This window comes from Mastigoproctus giganteus, chromosome 8 (assembly GCF_048544385.1).
Source record: "Mastigoproctus giganteus isolate SK-2022 chromosome 8, ASM4854438v1, whole genome shotgun sequence".
Taxonomy (NCBI): Eukaryota; Metazoa; Arthropoda; class Arachnida; order Uropygi; family Thelyphonidae; genus Mastigoproctus; species Mastigoproctus giganteus.
In genome coordinates, this window is record NC_143582.1 from 152,886,584 (window position 1) to 152,911,882 (window position 25,299).

Here is a 25,299-nt window from a genome sequence, read left to right on the forward strand (position 1 = left end):
AAACAGCTTGTAACTGGCAAGGCATGGACGCTACAAGATTTCTAAATGTGTCTTGTGGTATCAGGTACCAACACGTAACCAGCAGATCCTTTAACTCCTCTAATGTCCCTGGTTGAGATGCCGCAGATCAGAGTTGCTGTTCCAACACAAACCACAGATGCTTGATGGGATTGATGTCTGGGGAATTTGGAGCCCTGGAGGTCTTCCTCATGTTCAGCGAACCAGTCTCGAACAATCTGGGTGGTTTGGCATGGAGAATGCTCCATGCCACACCACCCAGATTGTTCTTATTTATTCTGCTGAAATGGCACAGCCAGAGGGGAACACCGTTACCATGAAAGGGCGTACCTGGTCAGCAATGTTTAGGTAGGTGGTAGATGTCAGAATGCCCGTCACATGGATGACTGGACCCAGGGTATGCCAGCAGAACATCGTCCAAAGCGTGACACCACCACCCGGCTTGTTTTCCTCTCATGGTGCATCCAGGCGCCATCACTTCCCCAGGTAAACAACGCACACGTACCCGGCCATCCACATGGTGCAACGGGAAATGTGATTCATTGGACCAGACAACCTTCTAACAATCACTCAAGGTCCAATTTCGATGCTCACATGCCCATTGTAGGCGCTGTTGCTGGTGAACCGTAGTTAGCGTGGGCCCTCGGATTGCCTTCGGCTACGCAGCCCCATTTTCAGCAGGGTTCGATGTACTGTGTGTTGTGACACAATACTCCTGTCGCCAGCATTCCAGTTACTGGCGAGTTGCACCAGTCTCCCTTCTGTTGCCACATTCCATTTGGTCGAGCCTTTGCTCATCTTGAGAATCAATGAGCTGTGGTTGTCCAAAACCTTGCTGGCGGTTCGTGGGTTCCCCTCCTCTGGCCATTTGAATAGGTACTAACCACGGCTCACCGTGAGCATCCCACCAGCCATGCCGTTTCGGATATGCTCTGACTCAGTCTCTTGGCCATTACAATTTGGCCTTTGTCGAACTTGCTTAAGTCTGCTGTCTTTCCCATCTGAAGAACAAGAGTAACACTGATTAATGGAGCTCAGTATCAGGTGTTTTTTATATTGTGTCCCGACCTGTGCATGTGCCGTAGTTCACCTGCAATTGCTTCAATTAACATAACGACTCACTGGTCATAATTTTTTGGCTAATCAGTGTATACCAGTGCTACTCAAAATGTGGTCTGCGGACCAGTAATGTCCACGATGATTCATCTGTTACCAGTCTACGAAGGATTGGAAATAAAAGAAACTGGTCCTTCACCACAGATAGTTTGAGAAGCACTGGTTTATACCATCATGTATCCAGGCTGTGCTGCAGGCTAAAGCTGGTGCAACCAGGTGCTAGGTAGGTAATGATCAACTGATTATTAATGGCTCCTGTATTCATTCATTTGCATTAAACCATGGCAGGAAATTGATTCCCTTTTAATGCTATTATTTTGCTTATTACTGAAATTTTCATAACAGTATTATAATAGTCTCTTTCTTTCACTGTTCTAATTAAAAAAATAAAAATCTGAAAAATGTATTCACCGGAGCAGTATAGCTTGTTCTGCTTGCCTGAAGTAACCACTTATTAAAATATATAAATACATATTTATTTTATGATTAAGATATTTTGTTTGTGATTGTAGTTTTACTAATTAAAAATTTTTTTTTAAATGGAATAAAAAAAATTCTATTAACTTCCAAATTATAATATACTTAATTAGAACATATAATAAATTGAAGATGTAATGAAACTTTTATTTACTTTTTTTTTAAACTGAACGGATGTAGAACAGGAAGATGTATTTATATGTATTTATACAAGCTAGGCTAAAATGCTCAAGGACAGAATTTTTATTTAAACAAATATAATTAAACATTGAAATTTCAAATAATGACCTCTTTCCATATTTTTTCCATCAGTTATATCATTGCATAAAAAAAGCTTCTTTGGTTTAAAGTTCCTTGATTGTGTTAACTTTTGCCTTATCAAATAATTACCTTCTCTTTAGGGAGTTCTATGGATTGGAAAAAAAATAATAATAAAATTGACATACTGCAAGGTTGCTGAATAAGGAGGATGTTATATAAGACTTTCATAGTGTTTGGAAAGATATTCACAAACGATATTCAATGCTAAGGTTGGAAAAAGACAAAACAGTGCAGAAAGGGGAACTATAGGAAATTTTGGAATTGGTGAAAGAAATGAAAGAGGCTAAAGACTTGTGGAATTTGCAAAAACTCAAGGATTGTCAGTAATGAACACTTTTTTCGAGAAAAGGGTGAACAGAAAGTGGACATGGAAGAGCCCAAATGGATTAACAACTAATGAAATCGACTTCATCCTCACTGATATAAGATATATTGTAAATGATGTTACTGTCCTGAATAAGGTAAATGTTGGAAGTGATCACAGAATGGTAAGATATACAGTTGATATAGATGTAGGAAAGGAAAAAACTGACTCGAGTAAATAATACGAAGGTCTTTGAGATAATGGAAGAGGTGAAAAAGCAGTATGTAGTGGAACTTAAGAACAAGTTTGAGCTTCTGCACACCGCTCAGGACCAAGATAACGATGAGGAATATTACTTTCTGAAAGTGATAAAGCCCAAGAAACCTATAGGGAAAAAGAAATCCAAAGAAGAAAAAATTAGTCAAGAAACACTTGTTATGATGAACCGAAGGTGAAAAACGAAGAGCAAGATAAACACTGACAAGGAGAAAATTGAGTATACTGAGTTATGCAAAGCCATTAGAAAGAGACTCAGAGAGGACATAAGAAGATTTAACACAGGAAAAGTAGAACAAGTAGTAAGGGAAAACAAAGGATTTAAATCAGCAGCCATGAGAAGTAATACAGAAAGACAAATGACACTGAAACTGAAGAATAGCGATGGTGTACTTATAAACAGCAGAGAAGGCATAATTCAAATAGCAAAAGATTACTATAGAGAATTATACAAGGAGCAGGGGAATGATGCCAGCAGTGGGGAAGATGGATTGCAAATTAGCAACACATACGTCATACCTGATATTCTTCCTGATGAGGTAGAACATACATTGAATAAAATGAAGAATCAGAAAGCCCCAGGGAAGATGAAGTTACTGTAGAGTTGCTAAAATTGGGAGGAAGAGACATAACACAAAAACTGGCAAGGCTCTTCACAAAGTGCATTTGAAAAGGTGTGATGCCTAAGCAGTGGAATAATGCAATCATAGTTTTGCTGCATAAGAAAGAAGATAAATCAGAAATTGGAAATTATAGACCAGTTAGCTTGTTATCCCACATCTACAAGTTGTTCACAAGGGTCATTATTGACAGATTAGAAAAAATACTTGATGAGAATCAACTGAAAGAGCAAGCTGGTTTTAGGACAGGATTCTCTACTATGGATCACCTTCACGTAATATCACAGCTAATGGAGAAAGCAAATGAATATAAAACACCATTATGCCTGGCATTTGTGGATTATGAAAAGGCATTCGACTCCATACAGCATAAGGCAATGTTTCGGGCACTGGAAAGACAAGGCATAGATACCCCACATATGATTTTGAAGAAAATATATGAGAATGCTACCTTTTTACTCCTTTATTAGACTAGACAAAGAGAGTAGGAAATTTAAAATCGAGAAAGGAGTTCGACAAGGAGACACAATATCTCCGAAGCTGTTTACTGCTGCCCTTGAGGAAGCTTTCAGAAGATTAGACTGGTCGCAGAATGGAGTCAATGTGAATGGAGAGTACTTAAATCATCTATGATTTGCAGATGACATTGTGGTCATAAGCCACGATCCCAAAGAATTAGAGGAAAATCTTAATCAGTTATGTACAGTTAGTAAGGATTTTGGACTAAAGATGAATATGGCTAAAACAAAAGTAATGATGAACAAGTATGCCACAGAAAGGGAAATAATGATTGAAGGAGCAGTAATTGAAAAGGTGGAGTCATATACTTATCTGGGACATGTTATTAGCTGTAATAATGATAAATGGCTGGAAGTCAAGAGAAGAATAAATTTTGGATGGATAGCATTCAGGAAATATAGTCACATACTGAAGAGCAATATCCCAGTTTGTCTGAAACGTAAAATAATGAACCAATGTATACTCCCCACCATGACTTATGGAAGTGAAACTTGGACACTCACCAAAAGAATGGAAGAGACGCTGAGAACTACACAGCGAGGAGTAGTTCTCAGTGTAGTTCGCTGTGTACTTCTCAGTAGCTGAGAACTACACAGCGAAGAATGGAACAAATTATTTTCGGAATCTGACTGTTAGATAAGAAGAGAAACACATGGATTAGGCAGCAAACTCAAGTAAAGGACATTCTTATCAAAACTAAAGAACTAAAATGGTCTTGGGCAGGACACATAGCTCAAAGACATGATGACAGATGGACTAAGAAAATAACAGAATGGTACCCAAGAGGAGCTAGAAGAAAACCTGGAAGACAACAGCAGAGATGGATAGATGAAATTCATGAGTTTGGGGCAGTAAATGGATGGCCAGTGCTCAAAACAGAAGGAACTGGAAAGTTGCTGGAGAGGCCTTCATCCTGCAGTGGATTGTAAATGGCTGATGATGATGAATGCTTCTAATATGGAAAACAAGTTTGTCATTTGTTGATATTCAAAGTTTCCTACCTGACAAGATAGGAAAATCTTGAACTTGAAATAATTTTATTTGCAATAAAATGCTTGGATCAAAGAGAAACACTAAAAAAAAGTGGCTAGCGACTTCGGTGTTGGTGAAGTGACTGTAATCGACTGGAGGTGAAAGAGAATGGAAATTTAAAAATGGTGTTCACAAAGAGCATCTATATATGATAGTGAAAATTTGAATAGAAAAACAATGAAGAAAGGAGAATTTGAAGAAACTTCTGAAGCTCTTTTTTTGTAGTTCACATAGATGAGAGACAAAGGAAGCATGATTTCTGGATCGATTTTAGAGGCTGAGGCCTTAGAATTTCATAAGCATTTTAATGAAGGGGAAGAACAATTTACTGCAAGTTTTGGTTGGGTTGTTGGAAATAAAGATTTGGAGTTAGAAATCTGAACATCACTGAGGAAAAATTATCAGCTAATATGGAAGAAATAGCAACATTTACTGCTAAATTAGCAAAAATTATTCAAGAAGAAAATTTGAATTTAGATAAAATTTACAATTGCAACAAAATGGGCCTGAATTATAAAATGCTCCCATTCAAAACACTTGTAGCTGGAAACAAAAAATCAGCTCTTGGTTATAAACAAAGCAAGGAGAGGATGATGGTACTGGCATGTTCAATTCATTGGAGGGGGGGGGCATAAGCTTAAACTAACTCACATTGGAAAGTCAGAGAACCCCGAGTTTTAAAAAATGTAAAATGTTTGCCTGTTAACTATGCAAATAAAAAAAAATGCATAGATGGATTAAAGTTTGTTTAAAACATGGTTCCATGAAGAATTTGTCATGTTTCATGAAGAAAACAGTTGTAAATAAAATTAAAAGTCAGTATGTTCAATAAGTTGGTCTAACCTGAAAATAGAGTATACATCATCATGTTAATGTATTCAAATCCAGTTCATTTAATAATAATTTACCAAACTTTCTGTGGTATCTGATTATATGAGGTTCCCTTGTAGTCCACATTATCTCAGATAATCAGGACTCTACTGTATTTACATTTCCAGTTTTCACTTTTCTAATTTTTTTGCAAAGGTATAGGAAGATTATATGTCTCCTATCCTTTCAAGGTTGTCTGGGTAACATATTCATTATATTCAGAGCACCTAGTAAACATGCTTCACTCAAATAATGGAAGAGAATTTTCAGGTTCAGTTTGGAGTGATGCTACATTTGAGATTTTACCATCAAGGAAAACTGATAAATATAGAATTTATCATACCAGCAGTAAAAGCCCGGAATGAAGTGAATAGTTTTGATATTTTTGACTTTTACTACCTGTAACTAGTGAATTCTAGGATTTACCGGATTTCATATTTTTACAGTTATATTATACAGACTTGCATGCAGTACTCGAGGTGTTGCGTAATACAACAGGATAATCACTCTGTTTCTGCTGGTAAAATTTCTGTATACAGTAAAACCTCATTAAACTGGACTAATAGGGGCTGAGAAGTGTCCGTTTTAATGAAAGTCCAGATTATATGAAATATGCTTTGTGATGTGGGTAAAGCTTATTTAAACAACATAATAACAGTGGATAACAGTAAAAACGTGTTTATTTTACATTAAAAATATGTATGTATGTACATAGTCAAAAATATGTAGTAAATATATGTATGTATGTACTTATGTACATACTATATTTACATTAAAAATACATAATGTCCATAATCACTTAGAACAAGATTGCACTGGTTCATCTTCACTTACATCACTTGCCACATTCACTGGTTTGAAAAAATTATCTTTTTTTGTGATTGTTTGCAGTTTATTTCCTTTACTACCAATTCATGTAGGTGTCTTAAGTGTTCATAATAGGCAGATACATTTTCATTTGTTGATTGTTTAACGTTCAAGTGGTCTTTCACTTCGCTTACCTTAATTTTTGACTGAGAGTTGTTGCTCACTTCATCTTCTTCCTCGTCTGAACTTTCTGCTGCTCCCATTACACTATCTGCGATCTCCTCTTCGGTCATGATGTGGTAGCCAGGATCTTCTTCTTCCATCAATGACTCTATTTCCTAAAAAAGGACACAGATTTTTCCCCTCCTCATTGTAGTCTCATGAAAGTCTTCTGTGTCATAACTATCTGTTTCTGGATTAGCCTCTTCATCTAAGAGAAGTTTTTTACCATTAATTCGCCAAAGTTTTTGAATTGATTTCTTTTGCAGCATCAGCAAAGTTGTAAATCATAGATCTTACGTTGTACGACTTTCAATTTTTCAATGTCTGTTGTTCTCTTCTGCCTTCTTCACCATCTAGTGGCTCCTCGACTTCTAGGACTTCACTGAAAAACTTCTTTCTGTAGAGCCGCTTTACTGACCCTTGGTGGATCATCCCTTGGTCCATAGGCTGCAAAACAGATGTCGTTTTTGGTGGCAGGAACATGCACTTAATCTTCTTATCTCAACTGACAAGTTTGTCAACGTCAGGGTGGGTTGGTGCATTATCTAGCAAAACCAAGGCCTTTACTTCGTCTTCTGGGATTTTCAAATCTTTGATTTGATGTCTTCTGATTTCTGGCACAGCTTTCTTGTGGAACCAATCCGTTGTTATTTCCGTGGTAAACCATGCATTGCGGGAATTGTAGTAGTGTACCGGTAGATCACCCATTACTACAATGTTTTTTAGGGCACGTGGTATTTTGCTTTTCCCAACGATGACAGTTTTTAACATATAGTTTCCGTCGGCATTTACACACAGCAGTGCTGAAACATGTTCCTTGCTTATTTTTCTTCCAGGCGTGGTTTTCTCAGTCTTGTGTGGTTTCAGGCAGAGCTCTCCAAAACAGTCCCTTCTCATCAAAGTTGTACTCCTGGTTCAATTGATAACCCTCCTTTTGAATAAAATCATTCAGTTGTTTCCTGAAAGGCTCAACAGCTTCAAAATCAGCACTAAGAATTTCCCCACACATTTTGTTGTTTGAAATGTTATGCCATCTTCTAAATTTAAAAAGCCAACCTGAGCTTGCTTTAAATTGTTCAATTCCTAACTGTTTAGCCAGTCTCTCCACCGCTGCTTGAATTTCTATCCCTCACACAGCCAAACCAGACAAACAAAGTTGGGAAAACCATTTGTACACAGCATCATCTAGTGCTTTATCAGTAGGCATCCATATTCATTTAACTTTACTTTTTTCTTTCTCCACGTTAAACTTGAGAACAAAATTACGAATTTCGCTTTTTTTTTCTTCTTTTTTTTTTATGTCCGACACGGTTTGTTTTGCGATGCCATACTCAAGACAGATGCTGAACACCGAAGCTCCTTTTTCAAGTTTTTCTATCACCGATAGTTTATCGCGAAGAGAAAGCGTTTTATGCTTACGCTTTTGTCCTACACTAGGCTTACTTAACTTCACAGCACAAACAACAAAAGATAGAAGCGCGTAACTGCAGAGCAAACGACAAACAACTGTTTGAACCGCAGCTGGGAACCAGGTTGTTTGTGCATTGTGAGTCATCACGGCCCAGTGATCTCGGACACAATACATATGACCTTTGAGCCCGATCGTCGTTTGATTTTTACACTTTTAAATTTTTTTAGAGCTGTCCGGATTAAGCGATGTACAGATTACTTGGGGTCCGGATTAATGAGGGTTTACTGTATTACCAACAGAATCCCATGAGTTGTCCAATATCCTGTCTGCATTGCTCAGAGAACTTCATCTCACTCTGTACAGTTATATGGAGCGAGGTGAAGTTCAATGGTAAGCTTTGACATCAAACTTGATATACCATCATCAAAATGTTTAATGAATATTTAAAACAATAAGGGGCCCAGCATTGTACACTGATGGGTTCCGCTAATACCATTAGTCCAAGAAGAGCAGTGCCCATTAATAACCATTCTAAGCTATCCTTTTATCCACTATTAACCTTTCTCCCCGTAATGCCATACTGCTTAAATTTGTACAGCAGTCTTTCGTGTGGAATAGTTTTTTTTTTTTTTTTTTTTTGGTAGTTGTTGGCGCATCGGCTTCTGTAGCCATAATGTACCTTCCAAGGTTTTTGCAGTACTTTGCTCCAAGCCCGAGGCGGGATTCAAACCCGCGACCTTTGAGTTTGCTAGGCAGGCACTTTACCCACCCGGCTAGCCTGGTCGGCACGTGTGGAATAGTATCAAAAGCTATACTAAATTTTAAGTATATGATGTCAAAATTATTATTTGCATCCAGTTCCTTTGATCAGCTGCTGTATGTCATAGTAGCTCATCACCTATCAGACAAGATCTCTTAACAAATTTGTTCTGTAATTTCCATATAACTGCATTCCTGTCAAAGATGATCCTGCATTTCTTTTTTAACCTCAGACTTTTATTTTCTCTGGGACAGAAATCAAGCTTATAGGTCTGTGATTATTTGCTTTGCCCTTTGATCCCCTTAGTGAATAGGGAAGACATTCAAACATCTGAAATGTGTTAGGCACACACACACCTGAACCACCCAAGAATGCTTTCATAATGATAGATAAAAGTTTGATTACTTACTTTTTGTTACTTCCTTTAATACAAACAAACAGATTTCATTAGCCATAGTGCCTTATTTTTATTATAAAAACCCTTTCTCCTTTTTTATGGGATTTTTTTCCCACCCTGTGACAGGTACTGGTACCAAGTGCATGGGGGTGGCTGGTTGTGTCCGGTTACTGTATTACACCGAGTGGACAGAAATCATGGTATACCCACCTAGTAACGGGTAGGCCCACCTTTTAGATCAGTTTATTATTAATTAGCTTTGAAGTTGGTTCAAGAATTACAGCCAAAAGTGTTTTACACTTCAAATTAAAATGTTGTTAATGTAATTGAAGTGTAATTTTAAGTGTATTAAAATATTAAGTTTTCCTAAGACTATGGTAAAAATTAAAATACTAATTGGAATACCATGTTAAAATACTAATTAACACAGAGCTAAATGTGCAGCTAGTGAATGCAACCTATTTAATTGGTGTTTTTATTTCCATTGTAGTCTTAGAGACAGCCATATTTATTTTAGTAGTGAAATTAAGTTTTCATTTTTCAGTATATGTTTAGATTACATTGGTGTTGAATAATTTTTGCGTTCAGGATCCCTAGATTTGTGCATTGTATTCAGTCAGGTCATATCCATCAGTGAAATTAGTTTCTTGCTTACTCTCTTAAAATTTTATGCAACACTAAGATTCCAGGTATTTTTCAGACTGATGTTAACCAAATTAGATATTGCAATATTTTGTATGGTATAAATTTTTTGCAAAGTTATCTTTAGTTATAAACCGCTGATTATATTGTTCAGTTGTTCTTGTAATTTAAAATTTACCTCTAATGTTTTTATGCAGTGAAGAACAGTCAAGATTAGCTGCAAGGAAATATGCCAGAATAGTTCAGAAGTTAGGTTTTGATGTGAGTATATAGATTTTTATTATTAATTTTTTAAATGTTATTAAAATACATTATTTTGAGTTAAGTATTATTTTTAATTAAATTAATCAAAGATAAGAGAAACTTCAGCTGCATCATAGATTCCAGTATATCACAATAATACATTTCCTTTAATTAATTGCTGTTAAAATATTTGCATGTCAAACAAAACAAAAGAAGGCAGTTTTTTTAGGTGCTTAAATCAGGTGTTCAGGATCAGCCGGTTTGGTCCTGAAGGGATTTTAAGTGAATTTTATATTAAATTCCTTCACAAAGCAATATACAGTATAACTTTGATTTAATGTACCTCTTCATCCCCTGGTTTCGGATATACTACAGGTATGCCCATGTCCCCCAAAACGAATTACAAAAAAAAGTGGTGTGTTCAAAGAACTTGTGATTTCATATTGGAAACTATAAAAAGTGAATACAGTCAGTTCTGCTATAACACACATTTTAACAACGCGAATTTGCTCCAACGTGACTGATGTATTAAGGAACAATGTGAGTATAACGTGATTTTTGCGTTGGCTCATGCACAGTTTTGTCTGTGATTAAACACCAGGTGAATGCAAAACCCAGCACCAAGCTGAACGTAGTAACCTGCGCAGCAATACATACAAGGTTACAAAGCTTAAAAAATGTCAAACGTCAAATGTATGACAGCTATATTTCTCATTTACTGTAGTTGTATTTGTCGGAGACACTGTTGTGAGTTGCTGTGTTCTCAAGATGACAGGTGATATTGTAAGCCAACTCACGTTTTCAGGAGCTCACATTTTTTTCGAACAGAAATTTCATGAGGCGGGACAGCGTGAGCAGAGAAGCACATTTTTGGAGGTCACTACCATAAAACAGTAAAAATAATTTGCAGTTCCTGGTTTATTGGGTTTTTCTGTTAGTGCAATCTAATTATAAACAGTAGTAAACTCTATCTTATTGCATTTGCGATAATACCAATAGCTGGAATTCTGTGGGTTTTTATCGTTATTATGTTGAAATGTGTTCCCCTTCCATGAAATCTTCAATCATATAAAAAACAAATAAATTTTCAGAATCTTCTCTTCACTCCTATTTTTTAAGCTTTATAAACTTGTTACTTCATATCTCACTTGTGCAATTTGTGTGTGCCGTGTTCGTCGTTATTGATTGCTTATCTTTTTTACTGTTTTAAATTTTAGTCAAAAAAAAAAAAAAAAAGAATTCGGTGAACAGAAATATAAATTAGTGTTTATATTATAGCGCATATATTACAGTATTAATTAAGCTATGCAGATAAGCGTACATAATCTCCGACCAATATAAGGTATCTTACCAGATAAAGTGCTATATTTACCCTAATATTTATTTATTTATTAGAAATTTAAGATGTTTAAAACCTGTGTTAGCAATTTTATTGGGTTTCTAACTTTTGTTACTGTTTTATTTAACAAATTGAAAATTTTTTTGAGTGCTCTGCCCCAATCCCTGTTTTTCCCATAAGCCCTGTTGTTTTTAATGCGTGAAACACCATAACACAGAGATTTTTAGAAACACATGTACCACTTTAAAGCAGAACTGGCTGTACTGTATATACTTGTATTTACTGTACATCCTACTACCATATTTCCAAGAGGGAAAATTAGCTAAAAATTGGCTGTATATTCATTTTGATGTTTTCAGTTGTAGAGTAATTTTTGTAAACAACAAGACTCATCAGAGTCTAATTACTGTAGACACCCATTTTCTTCCCTAAACTAAACATGCAATAAAAGAGTATATCAGTGGAATGCTAATTACAAACGGCCACCTCTGGAGGGGAATATGATTACCATTCATCAAGTGCAGTACATTAGTTACAGATTAAATTTTTGTAAACAACAGCAAATGGCATCTATTCATCAACTGTAAGTTACACTTAGGATAGCAAAAACTGCTAAGGGCTAAACTAGACAAAAAATATACACGAACTGACAAGTGATTTATGGAGAAATCACTTGACTTCGCTTCTGTACTATGCCAGTTACTTTAGTTTTGATTAGTTTTCTCAAAACACAGTAAATTCTAGGGCATCAGATAAATGCACAGCAGAATTAGGAAATCAGCAGGACTGAAGTAATGGCCATCCAAAGAAAAAATTATACAGTTGCCGAAAAATGTTAAATTATGTTAAATGTTAAATTATTGAAAGAGTTGAGTGGCAAAGCAAAATGCAGTATATTTAGTGAGTGTGGAATTCGTTGGTTGCACATCAACCAGTGTTGATATATAGCTCATTTCTGTACTGATTATGTGCGGTAGCTGTGCATTTCGCAACTTCATAACAGGTTAGTTTTTGGAATAATTTCGAGGTTTTTTTAATTATTTAATATACTAAACTGTAGTTAATATAAAGTTTGAATTCATATAGTCACATAGGTTAGTTTATTTTTGCATTTAGTTGTATTTATAAAGCTTAATATATAGAAGACCTTTGTTATTGATATTTTGATGGGAATTTCATTGTTTCTGTTCAGTAGCTTAAATTTAACTTCATTAGTGGTTAAAGTTTTGTTAGCAGTTTCATTTCTGTAATAGTTTAATTTAAATCCTATAATATATTGCAGGATTTAAATTTAAATTTTTTAAAAAGCTACAGCTTAATATTCAGATAGTTTTTGTTAATGATATTTTGGCGGGAACTTTAACTTTCATTTGGTAGCTTAAATTTAACTTCTCTAGTGGTTAAAGTTTTGTCAACAGTTTAATTTCTGTAAAATTTTAGTAATTTAATTTCTGTAATAAAATGTAAATTTAAATTTTGTAATCCTTTTAAAGTTCAGATTTTACCTTAACAATGGTTGCTACAAGATCCACTTACAATACAAAGTACAAGGATACCTTGACACAGATGGAAATGACTGCAGGCATTTCCACTGTGAGTAATGAGTTTACCATTTGTATGACCTGTGGCATGTATTCAGTGTCTTAGCTACCAAGTAGGCAGGCAAGGCAATTGCCTCCGGGCCCAGGCCCTTTAGGGTCCCGGCGTCTTTGTCTGTCTCCAGTTTTTACAATTTTCATTAATTAAGAAGGGGCCCGAACATGTTCTTTGCCTCCGGGCTCTAAAAAGGGTAGCTATGCTACTGCATGTATTCTAAAGTTGGTCTAGTGGACAAACCTAGCTCAACTGACAATTCTTTTCTTTGCACCCTATGTAAGGACTGTGCCGACCTTAAATTAGAACTTGGTGCATTACGAGAAGAATTTCAGTCGCTGAAGAAATGGATGCTTGCCCTAGAAACAAATGTAACTGGGAGCTCATCAGAGATTCAAGTGTCAAGTGATGCACCCCTGATTTGGGTCCCAGATAAGAATAGTCAAGTGCATACCACTCTGGTTGAAGGCGATCTAGTTTTATTGGGAGACTGTTGTCAGGGAAATGGGTAATATTTTTTGTAATAAAGATAGGTGGACCAGAACCAGGGTGTGTTTGCCGGAAGCAACAATTCACAATGTTACCAACAGATTGTCAGATTTTAAGGAGAGTAAAGAAAGCATTATTATTCATCTGGGAACTAATGATATTAAATGAACACCTGGCCATTTGTTGGATAACTACAGGACCATGCCAAAAAAATGCCACGTGTTACATCAGAATGTGCATCTGTATGCATTTCTGCTCAGAGATGGTATGTTGGATTATATGCTGAAAGCCTTGTAGATTAATTCAAGACTTGAGGGAATCTGCAAGACTAGGAGAGAAATTTTTATCAGTGTGATCCACATTTTTAGATAGAAGGAATCTGTTTTGTAGAGATGGTATTCATTTGAACAAAGGTGGTGCAAGGATTTTTGCCAGTATCATTGAGAATTCCTTAAGGGTTCAGGGAACTGCTAGTTTTGGGGTTGGGAAGAAGGGTAATATAGATCTGATGATATAATTTATCTGACGATATAATTTATTTAACAAAGGTGGTGCAAGGATTTTTGCCAGTATCATTGAGAATTCCTTAAGGGTTCAGGGAACTGCTAGTTTTGGGGTTGGGAAGAAGGGTAATATAGATCTGATGATATAATTTATCTGATGATATGGGTCAAAGTAATGCTTGCATTCACCTCAAGAATTCTTGTTTGTTGTCACAACAGCCGATGCTGGATTTGAACTCCTGGTTAGGACAACTAATGTTGACATAATAGGGATAACAGAAATGTGGTGCCATCTGGAAATTGGGGATAACAAGTTCCATTATAGTATGTACAAAGAGTAGTACTAAAGTAATGCCTCTTATTTTTTTCCTCAGAAAATTTAATTCCTACAACTATGCCTTTTACATCAATTAATCCTCAATCATTAATAAATACTTTTTTTCCACAAAATCACCGTCATTTTCTGTGCACTTTTGCCATCTTTGAGTCAGATGCTGTATTCCAATCCTGTAAAGATCTTGCTCCGGAGGGCTTTATGAACACTGTACTTGAGCTAGTCATTGTATGTGAAATGGGTTCCATGGAGTGCATCCTTCAATGGGCCGAAGAGGTGATAGTCGGAAGGAGCAAGATCCGAGCACTGAGAAGGGTGAGGAAGAACAGTGCACCAGTTTTGCAATGGCCTCCATCATGTGCAGACTGGTGTGGGGTCATGCATTGTCATTGAGAAGAACCTCATTAAGGTTTTTGTGCAGTCGAATTTTACTGATGTGAGCTTTCAACTTTTTAAATGTTTTCCACATATCGATCTGAGTTGATTGTAGTACCACGTTCCAAGAAGTCCACAAGCAAGACCCCATCTTTGTCCCAAAACACTGTTGCCATGACTTTACAAGCAGAAGGCTGTCTTTTAACTTCTTGCACTGTGAATTTTGATGGTGCCACTCCTTTGACTGTCTCTTTGTTTGAGGGTCATAATGGTTGACCCAGGTTTTGTAACCTGTGACTACATGCAGATGAATTTCTGAGCTTCTTTGTGCTCATGTGTCAGCATTTTTGAGACCCACCAGGTGCAAACCTTGTAGCCTGGTTCCTTTATGATGATTATCATACAGGTTTCCCTATACTTACTGCATCACACAATTTGCGTGTTGTGATGCAGCAGTCCTCTTTGATCAGCACATCGATCAGGTTCTTGTTGTCACTGACGTTACTGGCTGGCCACTTTGGGGTTCGTCAACAATGTCACTTTCCCCACTCTTAAAATGTCTTAACATCTAACTGTACTCACATCTTTTTTTTTGTCACCATAAACATTTTTGAGATGCATATGGATTTCGATAGGTGTCACTTCTTCCCTAGTAAGAAATTCAATCACCACTCTTTGTTTGATACACATTTTTTAACATCTACCATTTTGAACTATCAGTGTGCTGCATTCATGAGACTGACCACAGCACCACTGAGTATGGTGAAACTAAAGACCTTTAGTGACTACTCAGTGACACATGAAATGATCTACGGTGCCACATTTGAAAGCAAAAAATTAGGAGGCATTACTTTCGTGCTCGTATAATGTATTTAGGAAATAATGGCAAGATAGAAAGTTGGTGGTGTCATGCTTCTTACCAAAAGCAGTCTGTCTGAGTGCAAAAAGAGCTTTTGCCAAATCTGAAGTTACGTCTATCAGCATCGAATCTGTGTGGTGTGTGAGTTAGTTGGAAGCAAAGGTATAATGAGAGTGGGAGTAATCTATAGACCAGCAGATTGTGAAGAGTATGACCAGAGTGTTTGCATGCAAATGGAATGGACAAGAAAGCACAAATGTCTTATTATGAGTGACATCAATTTGTCAGATTGATTGGAATAAGTAGGAGGAAAACTCACCTTGGGGGAAAATTTTGCTAAATAAACTAGATGATGATTATTTGTACCAACTTATCAGAGATAATACTGGGGGTGAGAATATTCTTGATCTCATCATTACAATTAACAACACTAATACATAAAAAAATTTAAGAATTCACCTTTTATATGCCATTTACAGTGTGCTCCTATCATGTGTACATCCAAAGTTATTAAAGTTTAAAGTTGCACAAATACTTTTTAACCACCCTGTATATGTATATATCTAGACAGGTGCACTGGTGTCTCACTGTATGAAAACCATATAATTCTAATTCTAAAAAGGCTGAAATTCTAAAATTCTAATTCCTATTTTACCACAACAGCTAAAGCAGTAATATATACAGTAAGCACCAGTTATTGTGATCACTATTTATTAGGATCAGCCGCTTTGTAGAATCAAATTTCAAAGATCCGATTAAAATCAGTACAATGCTATACACTCTCATCATTTATTAGAATCATATCTTCGGTTATAAGAATCAATTTTGAATGCCTCTGTGATATTTTTCTAAAGCACATTTCTGGAGGTCACAACCATAAAACAATTAGCAGTTTCCTGTTTATTGAGCTTTTTTGTTAGTGCAATCTATTATAAACAGGTAGTAAACTCTATCTTATTGTATTTGTGATAATACCGATAGCTGGAATTCTGTGCATTATTATGGTGAAATGTGTTTCTCCTTCACTGAAATCTTCAATCATAAAAACATAAATAAAATTTCAGAATCTGCTTTTCATTCCCATATCTAAACTTCGTAAACTTTTTATCCGTAAAAAGTTGCGCGTGCAGTGTTAGTTCCAATTTGTGCTTGCCATGTGCTTTGTTATTGATTGATGCTTATCTGTTTTTAACTGTATTTTAAATTTTACTACCCAAAAAAAAATAAGTCAGTGAATAGAAAGAGTGAATTTGAGTCTTTGGAATGAAGTTTCCAAAACCTGCATTAGCAACCGTTAAAAAAATGTGGATTAATTATTCATGATGGTCAATTATCATGATACTGATCACATTGAAAAGCATGATAACATGAACAGGAGTACATGATAACACGAACAGGAGTTTAATTATTGCGTGGACATAGATAGTGATCTACAAGTTACTACAGCTTTAACAGATGAAGAAATTCACCAGTCTGTTCATGATAATTTCACCCAGGAGGAGGAAAATGAGGATGAACCCAAATGAATTCCAGTTACAAGGCAGCGTATGCTCAGCTGTCTGAGATGGTCCAGTCAGTTATGTAGTTGACAAAAGATCTTGTCGACATGGTGACATCCAGGGTGGCCTCCCAGAGAGTTGAGGAAAATGAAGCAGGTTGTTAGGATGGTTTAAAACTGCCATGCTGCTGTTTGTCAGAAACTCCTCCATGTGCTGGCCATTTTTAGAGCCTCTGCATTCTAAGGTTTTGCTATGCCACATGGGTGAGCGACAATTTAGTTCTGTGAAAATGAGGATTCTGGATCCTGGCAGTTCTGTTTGAACGTAGTGCAGGTACTGGAGAGCTGGCAGAATGTCTTCTCCTGGACGGCAGTACATGGGTTTTACGTAAAAATCTTCCAGGGATGAGATAATATGCACGCAGGTGGCCCATGTGGAACACAGATGAGATATCTTCGTAATGTTCAGTTTGGGATTGCGCATGACTATGGCCATCCAGTGTGTCACTGGAGCTTGCCCTAGCATAACTAAATTTATGCAGTTAAAATACATTCCGCTCAAAAGAATGGAATGTATGAATGTTTCTGGAGGTTGTGAAATAGCCTGTAATTTGTGTTATTTATGTAGCTATATATTATTCGGGAAAAGATCTGAGCTATTATCTTAGTTGCTCATAGTTGTTTAAGTTTATCCATTTGACAAAAGAGAGGCCCCTTCTCTCTTTCTGGTTTTTTAATATTTATTTACATTTAGTGAATCACTGATCATCAACTTTTCCAATATGGGAGGATTGCAATTTTGTTAACCCTCTCTGCACTAGGGGAAGAGTTAATTATCTATAATCTTGATGATAATATCATGAATTGGAAGCTCTTGTTCTTTTCATTTCCACGAGGTGTTCATTAGAGATGCCATCCCTATCATTGTCGATCATCTCTTGTATGTCGTCATTGTCAATTTCATCCAATCCTGCTTGTTTTCCAGGCTCAGCAATTTACACTTTAACATTTTAAACCAAATCATCAGGCTCTTGGGAATCCTTTATGCAAACTTTCCTCCACACTCCATTCATGGTTTTCTGAGTCACTTCATTCCAGGCACGTGAAATGTTGTAGGATTTCCAAAACTCCCGTAGGCTCGATACATTTTCACCAGTGTTGATGGTTTTAATAGCTTGGGAAAAGGTGTTCCTTATGTAGTAAGCTTTAAATGTGGCAATAACACCTTGGTCCATTGGTTGGATCAGAGATATAGTGTTTGGAGTCATGTAAAAATTTTTATATGATTGTTCTCCTTGCTTGGATGTCCTGGTGCTTTGTTCATGATCAGAATTGCTTTGTAATCAAGGTTATTTTTCGCACAACGTCTTTCAATATTGTGGGACAGAAGAATTCAGAGTATCAATCAACAAAAAGAGGCCTGGTTACCCAAGCTTTTTTATTAGCCTTCCAAATTACAGGTAGGTTTGATTTAGTGAAACCTTTAAGAGCTCTTGGATTTTCCAAATGGTAAACTAAAAGGGGTTTTAATTTAAAATCCTCCACAGCATTACCACCCAGCAATAATGTCACCCAATCCTTCACCACTTTGAAGCCTGACATGTTTTTCCTTTTTTGGATATGAAACTTCTTTTAGGCATTTGTTTCCAAAAAAAAAGTCCTGTTTCATCTATGTTAAAAATTGTTGAGCAGCATAACACTCCTCTTCAATAATTTTAACAAGTTCTTTTTTGAAAGTTTTGGTTCCTTGATCTGTACTTGCGGCATCTCCCTGAAATGCTCTGTTGCGTAGGTTATAGCACTTTTTAAATCTATTGAACCAGTTCTCCCTTACTAGCATTAAATGATTCCACTTTTTTTTTTTTTTTTTTTTTGAGGTGAGCTCTCTTTAGATTTTCATATAGGTTAATTGCTTTTCCTTTAATAATAATTGAACTTAATGGAATTCTGCTTTGGATATTATCTTCAATAAAATTATTTAGAAGTTTCTCCATTTCATTCATAATAGCCAATCTGGCCCTAGTCAGTTTAGTTGCCTGCAGTGGAACAGCTGTCTTCCCACTGCTAAAATTATTTATTTATTTTTTATAATTGTTCTTACATTAAATTAAAGCTGCCAGTCCTAAATGATTGCATACATCCACTTGTCGTTGTCTGGAATCGATTCACTTCAGAAAACACCTAATTTAATTTTCAAACTCAATCTTTTTCTTACCTTTGTAGTCTTCGTACCACCTCCAGACGTTGCTTTATCGTTCTTGTCCACCATTATTAACTCTTCAAAAATGTAACTGTGTTGCTTTAATTATGATACAATGTTTGAGTAAATTGTCTGTTACAGACTGTCTAACACTGTACTGAGTGATGACTAGAATTTGGATAAAACACAGTATTACAAACAATACCGCATTTCCTTAACTTGATAATTTTTCAAATGTTGATCTCGGAACTTCGTATCAAGTCACTGGACTGCAATTAAATTATCGTGGGAGGAAATTTTACTGAGCATGGGAAAATTTCTCAAGTTGGCGTAGGAAACATTTTAATGTTGTTTTGCTATTTATCTCATGCTATTGACTACCTTTTTTTTAAAATAAATTCCATGTGATGTGCTTCAGACATGCACTTTTTCATAACATGTTTTTTAATGCCCTCATTTAGGCATTATCTTCACTGTCAGTAAGTGAAACTTGGAAGAGACGAAAATATTGAGAAAAAGAACTTCATGCCCTGCATGAATTGGCACTTTATTGCAGACATGAACAAGCTCTGATGATAGAGAGAATTTCTGTTTGCTTGCTTCAGGTAGAAGGTTATGATAGCACCCATCTTTTATTGGACCTACAGACACCACTAATTTTAAATTCTTTCATCCCGAAGCCTAATAGCCGCCTCTGTAGCCAGGTGGGAAGGAGCAGCAGTGCGTAGCACACGCTTCTTGATTAGACCGGGGTTCGAGCCCGTCACCACCAAATACAGAGGATGCAGAAAGGTCAGGGAATGACCACTGCATATCCTGGAGCAATATGGCCTTAGTTGCTAATGCTCCTAAAAACCAAATAACAAACAAACCCGAAGCCTAATGAAAACTTTCCATTTATTATTTTTTACGGCCAAACTTCAATACCAAAATAATTAATGATACCAATTGTAAATCAATCAGTAATGAAGGATTCTAATTCACATTAACATTACTTTAATAGATATTTTTATTTTCAAATTTACGTCACTTTAGTGGACATTTATCACCAGTGGTAAAGGGTGAATACAACCATTCTGTTTTCCCATCCAACCGTCTCTTTGTCCATAACAGTAATTTGCCCTTAATGCTACACTGATCCAGTTTGTATAGCGGTCTTTTATGTACAGCAGTATCAAAAGATTTCTTCAAATCCAAATATATGATGTCAAAATTATTTTTCTGCATCCAGTTCCTTGGTCACTACATCATAGTAACCTATTGGATTGATCAGACAAGACCGTTCCTTGAAAAATCCATGGTGATTACAGTATAATTGCATGATTTTCCAAATGGTTCTAGGCGCCTCTGTGGCCAGGTGGGAAGGAGCAGCAGTGCGTAGCACACACGCTTCTTGATTAGACCGAGGTTCGAGCCCGTCACCACCAAATACAGAGGATGCGGAAAGGTCAGGGAATGACCACCGCATATCCTGGAGCAATATGGCCTTAGTTGCTAATGCTCCTAAAAAACCAAAATAACAAAAAATAACAAATGGTTCTGCATTACTTCTTTATTTTCCCTGAAACAGAAGTTAAGCTAACAGGTCTGTAATTACTCATGTCACCCTTTGACCCCCTTTGTGAATTGGAAAACATTTGCTTATCTCCATTCCCAAGGGACCTGTCCTGAATCTTCAGGTTTAATAATGCATTTGTGAAAGATATATATATATATATATATATATATAATATACACACAGGGGGTCTCAAAAATACACGGCATAACTTCAGGAATGAGTTCCTGATATGTAGACAATAAAAATATTTTATATCAACAAGTTCCGGAAATGCTATTTTAAAAATATATAAAAAATAATTTTATATTTTTATATATTTTTTTATTTTTTGATATATATATATTTTTATATGTATGTACAGTAAACCCTTGATTTAACGGACCAGACAAATAATAATACAGTTGATTCCAGTTATTTGGGACACATCGGGACTAGTGCATTTTGGCCCGATTAAGCGGCTGCCCCAATTATCCGAAGTTTCATGTAAATAGTTAAAAATACAATGGACTCCCACTTTACAATTGGTTCGCTGTACAATCAAATCACATTACAATGGACTCACCATAGTAAAGTACCGTTCACTATATGATGTGTAGTAATCGCCAGTCATTGTGATCACGTTTGTAGATTGAATTTTAATTCTATTAAACAGCGATTCTAATTAGCGAAAATAGGAAGAATATTATCCACAGGCTATAAAAGTAAAGATATATTAAGCACAAATTTACCCTTTATTACCTTACCAATTAAAAAATTAAATGATACGTGAAAATCGGAAGAATATACATGATAATTGGAATAATTAATACATACTGTAATATATACATACTAACTAGTTGACATTTCTGTTCACTAACATTTGTGGGTGGGGGTTAAAATTTAAAACAGTAAAAAGATAAGCAATCAATAACAAAGAACACGTCACACACAAATTGCAAGTAACACGATACGTGCAAGTGAGAATGGAGTAACAAGTTACGAAGCTTTAAAAATAGGAATGAAGAGAAGATTCTGAAAATTAATTTTTTTATATGATTGAAGATTTCATGGAAGTGTAAACACATTTCACCGTAATAACCCACAGAATTCCAGCTGTCGGTATTATCGCAAATTCAATAAGATCGAGTTTACTATCCATTTATGATAGATTGCACTAACAGAAAAGCCCAATAAACAGGTGACTGCTAATTGTTTTTATTGTTTTATGATTGTGACCTCAGAAATCCAACGGAACCATGTGGTATGGTCGGAAACAATCGTAGGGTAATCTCCCGTGCTGTTGTCTCCTGTCCCGATTAAACAGCATGTTGTCCAAATTAAGCGAAGTAAACCCCGGCTATTTTCTCGATCGGGTTCTGTTTTTTAAGATTTGCCCGAAATAAACGGCTTCCCTGATTAACTGGTGGCCCAAATAACCGGAATCCATTGTACAATAATTTACATATTAATCTCGACCATATTATTATTTTTTTTTTTTGTTATACAAAACTTCAATGTTATTATTAATTAAAAATTAATAATAATTACCTGTTTCCACTATTGTTTTGATAATTATTTATAATTATCTATAATAAGATTATACTTTTTTTTTTATAATAAAATTCAGGAAATTGTTTTTTATTCTTTTTTGAAAATGTGTTCAAATATCTGTTTGCCCAAATAGCAGATAAGAGCAAGCAGTGACTTGCGAGCTGAACATGACTTGGGACACTACTGCAGGTCTACCGACTTTATTTCAGTCTAAGTCTGCCTCAGACTATCATGCGGTCAGGTTATATACAGAGTGTTTCTGTGATTTCTGAATTGTGACTTTATTTATTAAATAATTTTGCAATCCTTACAATTTAAAATGGCATCAATCAAGCGATGGAGGAGTTAAAAGAAAGCATGTGAACTTAAATGTGCACAGAAATTATAACAAGGCATCTCAGTAGCACATATTTGTGAAATTTTACAGCATAAAAAAACAAACTGTTTCTGATATCTGTAAATCAAAGGCTAAATTGCAACAATAATTTTATATTGTACAGTACTGTATATTGTATTAAAGTTTTTTTTTTTTTTTTTACATTAAGAACAATAAAAAATGCCCCACCAGGTTACATTTGATTTAAGGGACTTTCAGCATTAATGGACACCCTTTCTCCCCTATTAGTCCATTAAATCAAGGGTTTACTGTATATATACAAGGTGTTTCAAAAGTGATGGTCAATAATTTCAAGATGAACTTGTACAGACTACAATATGCAAAAAAAAGCCTAGTAAACATGGGTCCTTAAGTGAATCGTTTTCAAGATATTGCACATTTGTAGTTGGAATCCACCACTGACAAGGTAAACTGTACAGAGTTGAGATCCACCACTGACTTGTTAGTTTAGGTTATGCTCATTCTCTCCCTTTCCCCTTTCTCAATGCTCTGAGACGTAGCAGGCATACCAGTCAGAGGTTAGTCAACACAGAAAGAGGTTACAGCAACGAAGAGTATGCAGACATACACTTCATGTATGGTAAAACTAATGGCAGTGCACTCAAAGCTGCACGTTTGTACCAAGAAGCATTTCCCCGCCAAAGGCAGCCCAACAGGTGCACATTCATCAGGATACATCAACGCCTTAGAGAACATGGGGTATGAGCAGGTAGACCCAAAAGCATAACACCTGATGTTGAGGAAGGTGTTAGAAAGAATAGAACAAAATCCAGGAATTTTGACAAGGAGGGTTGCTCTGCAAGAGCATGTACTGAGTCATAGCAGTGTGTGGCAAATTTTACATCGCCAGTTACTATACCCCTGCCATATCTAGCGTGTACAAGGTCTCAGCAATACAGACTACCCTCCCAGAGTGCTCCCATAGTCAGTGGCAAATCTTAATAGAAAATGTGCATTATTTCTAAAACAGTTTATTTGTGGCCCAATGTTCACTGGGACTTCTTTTGCTTATTTTAGTTTGTACTTTTCACCTTTAAATTATTGATCATCATTTTTGAAACACCCTGTATACATATATTTATATTCAAGGGAAATTGAGGCACTATAGCTTTACTTTCCCCTTATTTCAGCATAGGCTTTTTTTTGCACATGTTTATAATAAAAAAACACCACAACTCAAGTGATATTTATGGTTGACGCTCATTTCCTGTATTATTTGTTTCAAAGCTATATGTGGGGCTAGCTGTTATCTTGCCTGCTTGCTGTTAAATTCAAATTTAAGTATAGATTGCTGTAATGTTTATAATTTGGACCTAGTTAAACAGTTAGATAACAAACAGAAACAGATGGCCTTGCTAATTATTGATTGGATATATTGAATGGTGCTAGGCCTAAAAAAAGTGCCACTTAATGTATCCATTATCAGTAATTTGCCTCATCATTATTTTATTCTATTTTTATAATTTATTGCTAATTATATATATATATTCTAGGGTATAACAAAGTAAACCAGCACAGGCAGGCTATCTTAGTCTTTATAGGTTCTTTTTGCCTAATAGACCACATACTTCTATGCTAAAGTTTTTTCATACATCTGCTCTTTTGGGGTCTATAGACTCACTTTGAGTCTACAGACTCTTACAGTAGTAATTATATAATCTTACAGTAGTAATTATATTTATTTATATATATATTTAAATAAAGTTTTGCAGTATTGATATAATTTTTTTAATGATAAATATTAAAGCAAACTTTTGTAGTCAGTATTCTCATCATATCTTAAAATTATGTAATATAAATGATTTGTTATTTCTTATCAGGCAAAATTTTTAGATTTCAAGATTCAAAACATGGTTGGAAGCTGCGATGTAAAATTCCCCATCAGGTTAGAAGGACTTGTTCTCACACACAGTCAGTTCTCAAGGTAAGGATTAATGCAATATGTTCTATGGTTGATTTTTTTGTATTCTAGTTTGTTTTAATTACAGAAATTTATTTAGAGTTTGTAATAAATTTGTTTGTTTAAAGTCTATAATTATAAAAAAAGTTTACTTGTAAATAACTCTTTACACAAATGTAAATCAGTTTTAACTATTTCTCTATATCTTTTTACTCTCAGAGGTATTCAGACTAATATTTTAAGGAAATGGTCATTTATTTAAAAAATGTATTAATATGTGGACCCACCTTTGGCTTAATACTTACCAATTTACATTAATAGGTAAGTGATATTTTGCTTTACTTATTCAAAGAAATTGTAAAATATAGTTTGAGAAGTATATTAGCAATGTTCTCCCCAGGATCTATCAAATGGGTGCACTGCCCGGTGAATTTAACTGACTGCCCAGCTAAAATTTAAGCAATTCTCGGATTGGATTAGATACTATTATGTATGTGACTAAAATGCATTGCATTATTATATAAATAAATAAATATTCATTTATTGCAAATACAGCAAGCCCATCATAGCACTAGGCTAGGGGTATAAATTCAGTACAAAGGAGACAAATATAAAAACAAATACATAGCATGTTCTACATATACATTAATAACGAATATGAATTAAAATGATCAAAAAATATATACACA

At 35.5% G+C, this 25,299-nt stretch overlaps 1 protein-coding gene across 4 annotated transcripts in view; it reads left to right on the plus strand.

Annotated features, from left to right (window-relative positions):
• Tbp (TATA binding protein) overlaps nucleotides 1–25,299 on the plus strand; it is a 131,755-nt gene that overhangs the window by 87,438 nt on the left and 19,018 nt on the right. For all 4 annotated transcript variants that reach the window (XM_090379829.1, XM_090379831.1, XM_090379830.1 and 1 more), the window contains 2 exons: nucleotides 9,990–10,053; nucleotides 24,531–24,634. In XM_090379829.1, coding sequence (XP_090235955.1) covers nucleotides 9,990–10,053; nucleotides 24,531–24,634 — 168 coding nt within the window. The remainder of the gene's footprint in view (nucleotides 1–9,989; nucleotides 10,054–24,530; nucleotides 24,635–25,299) is intronic.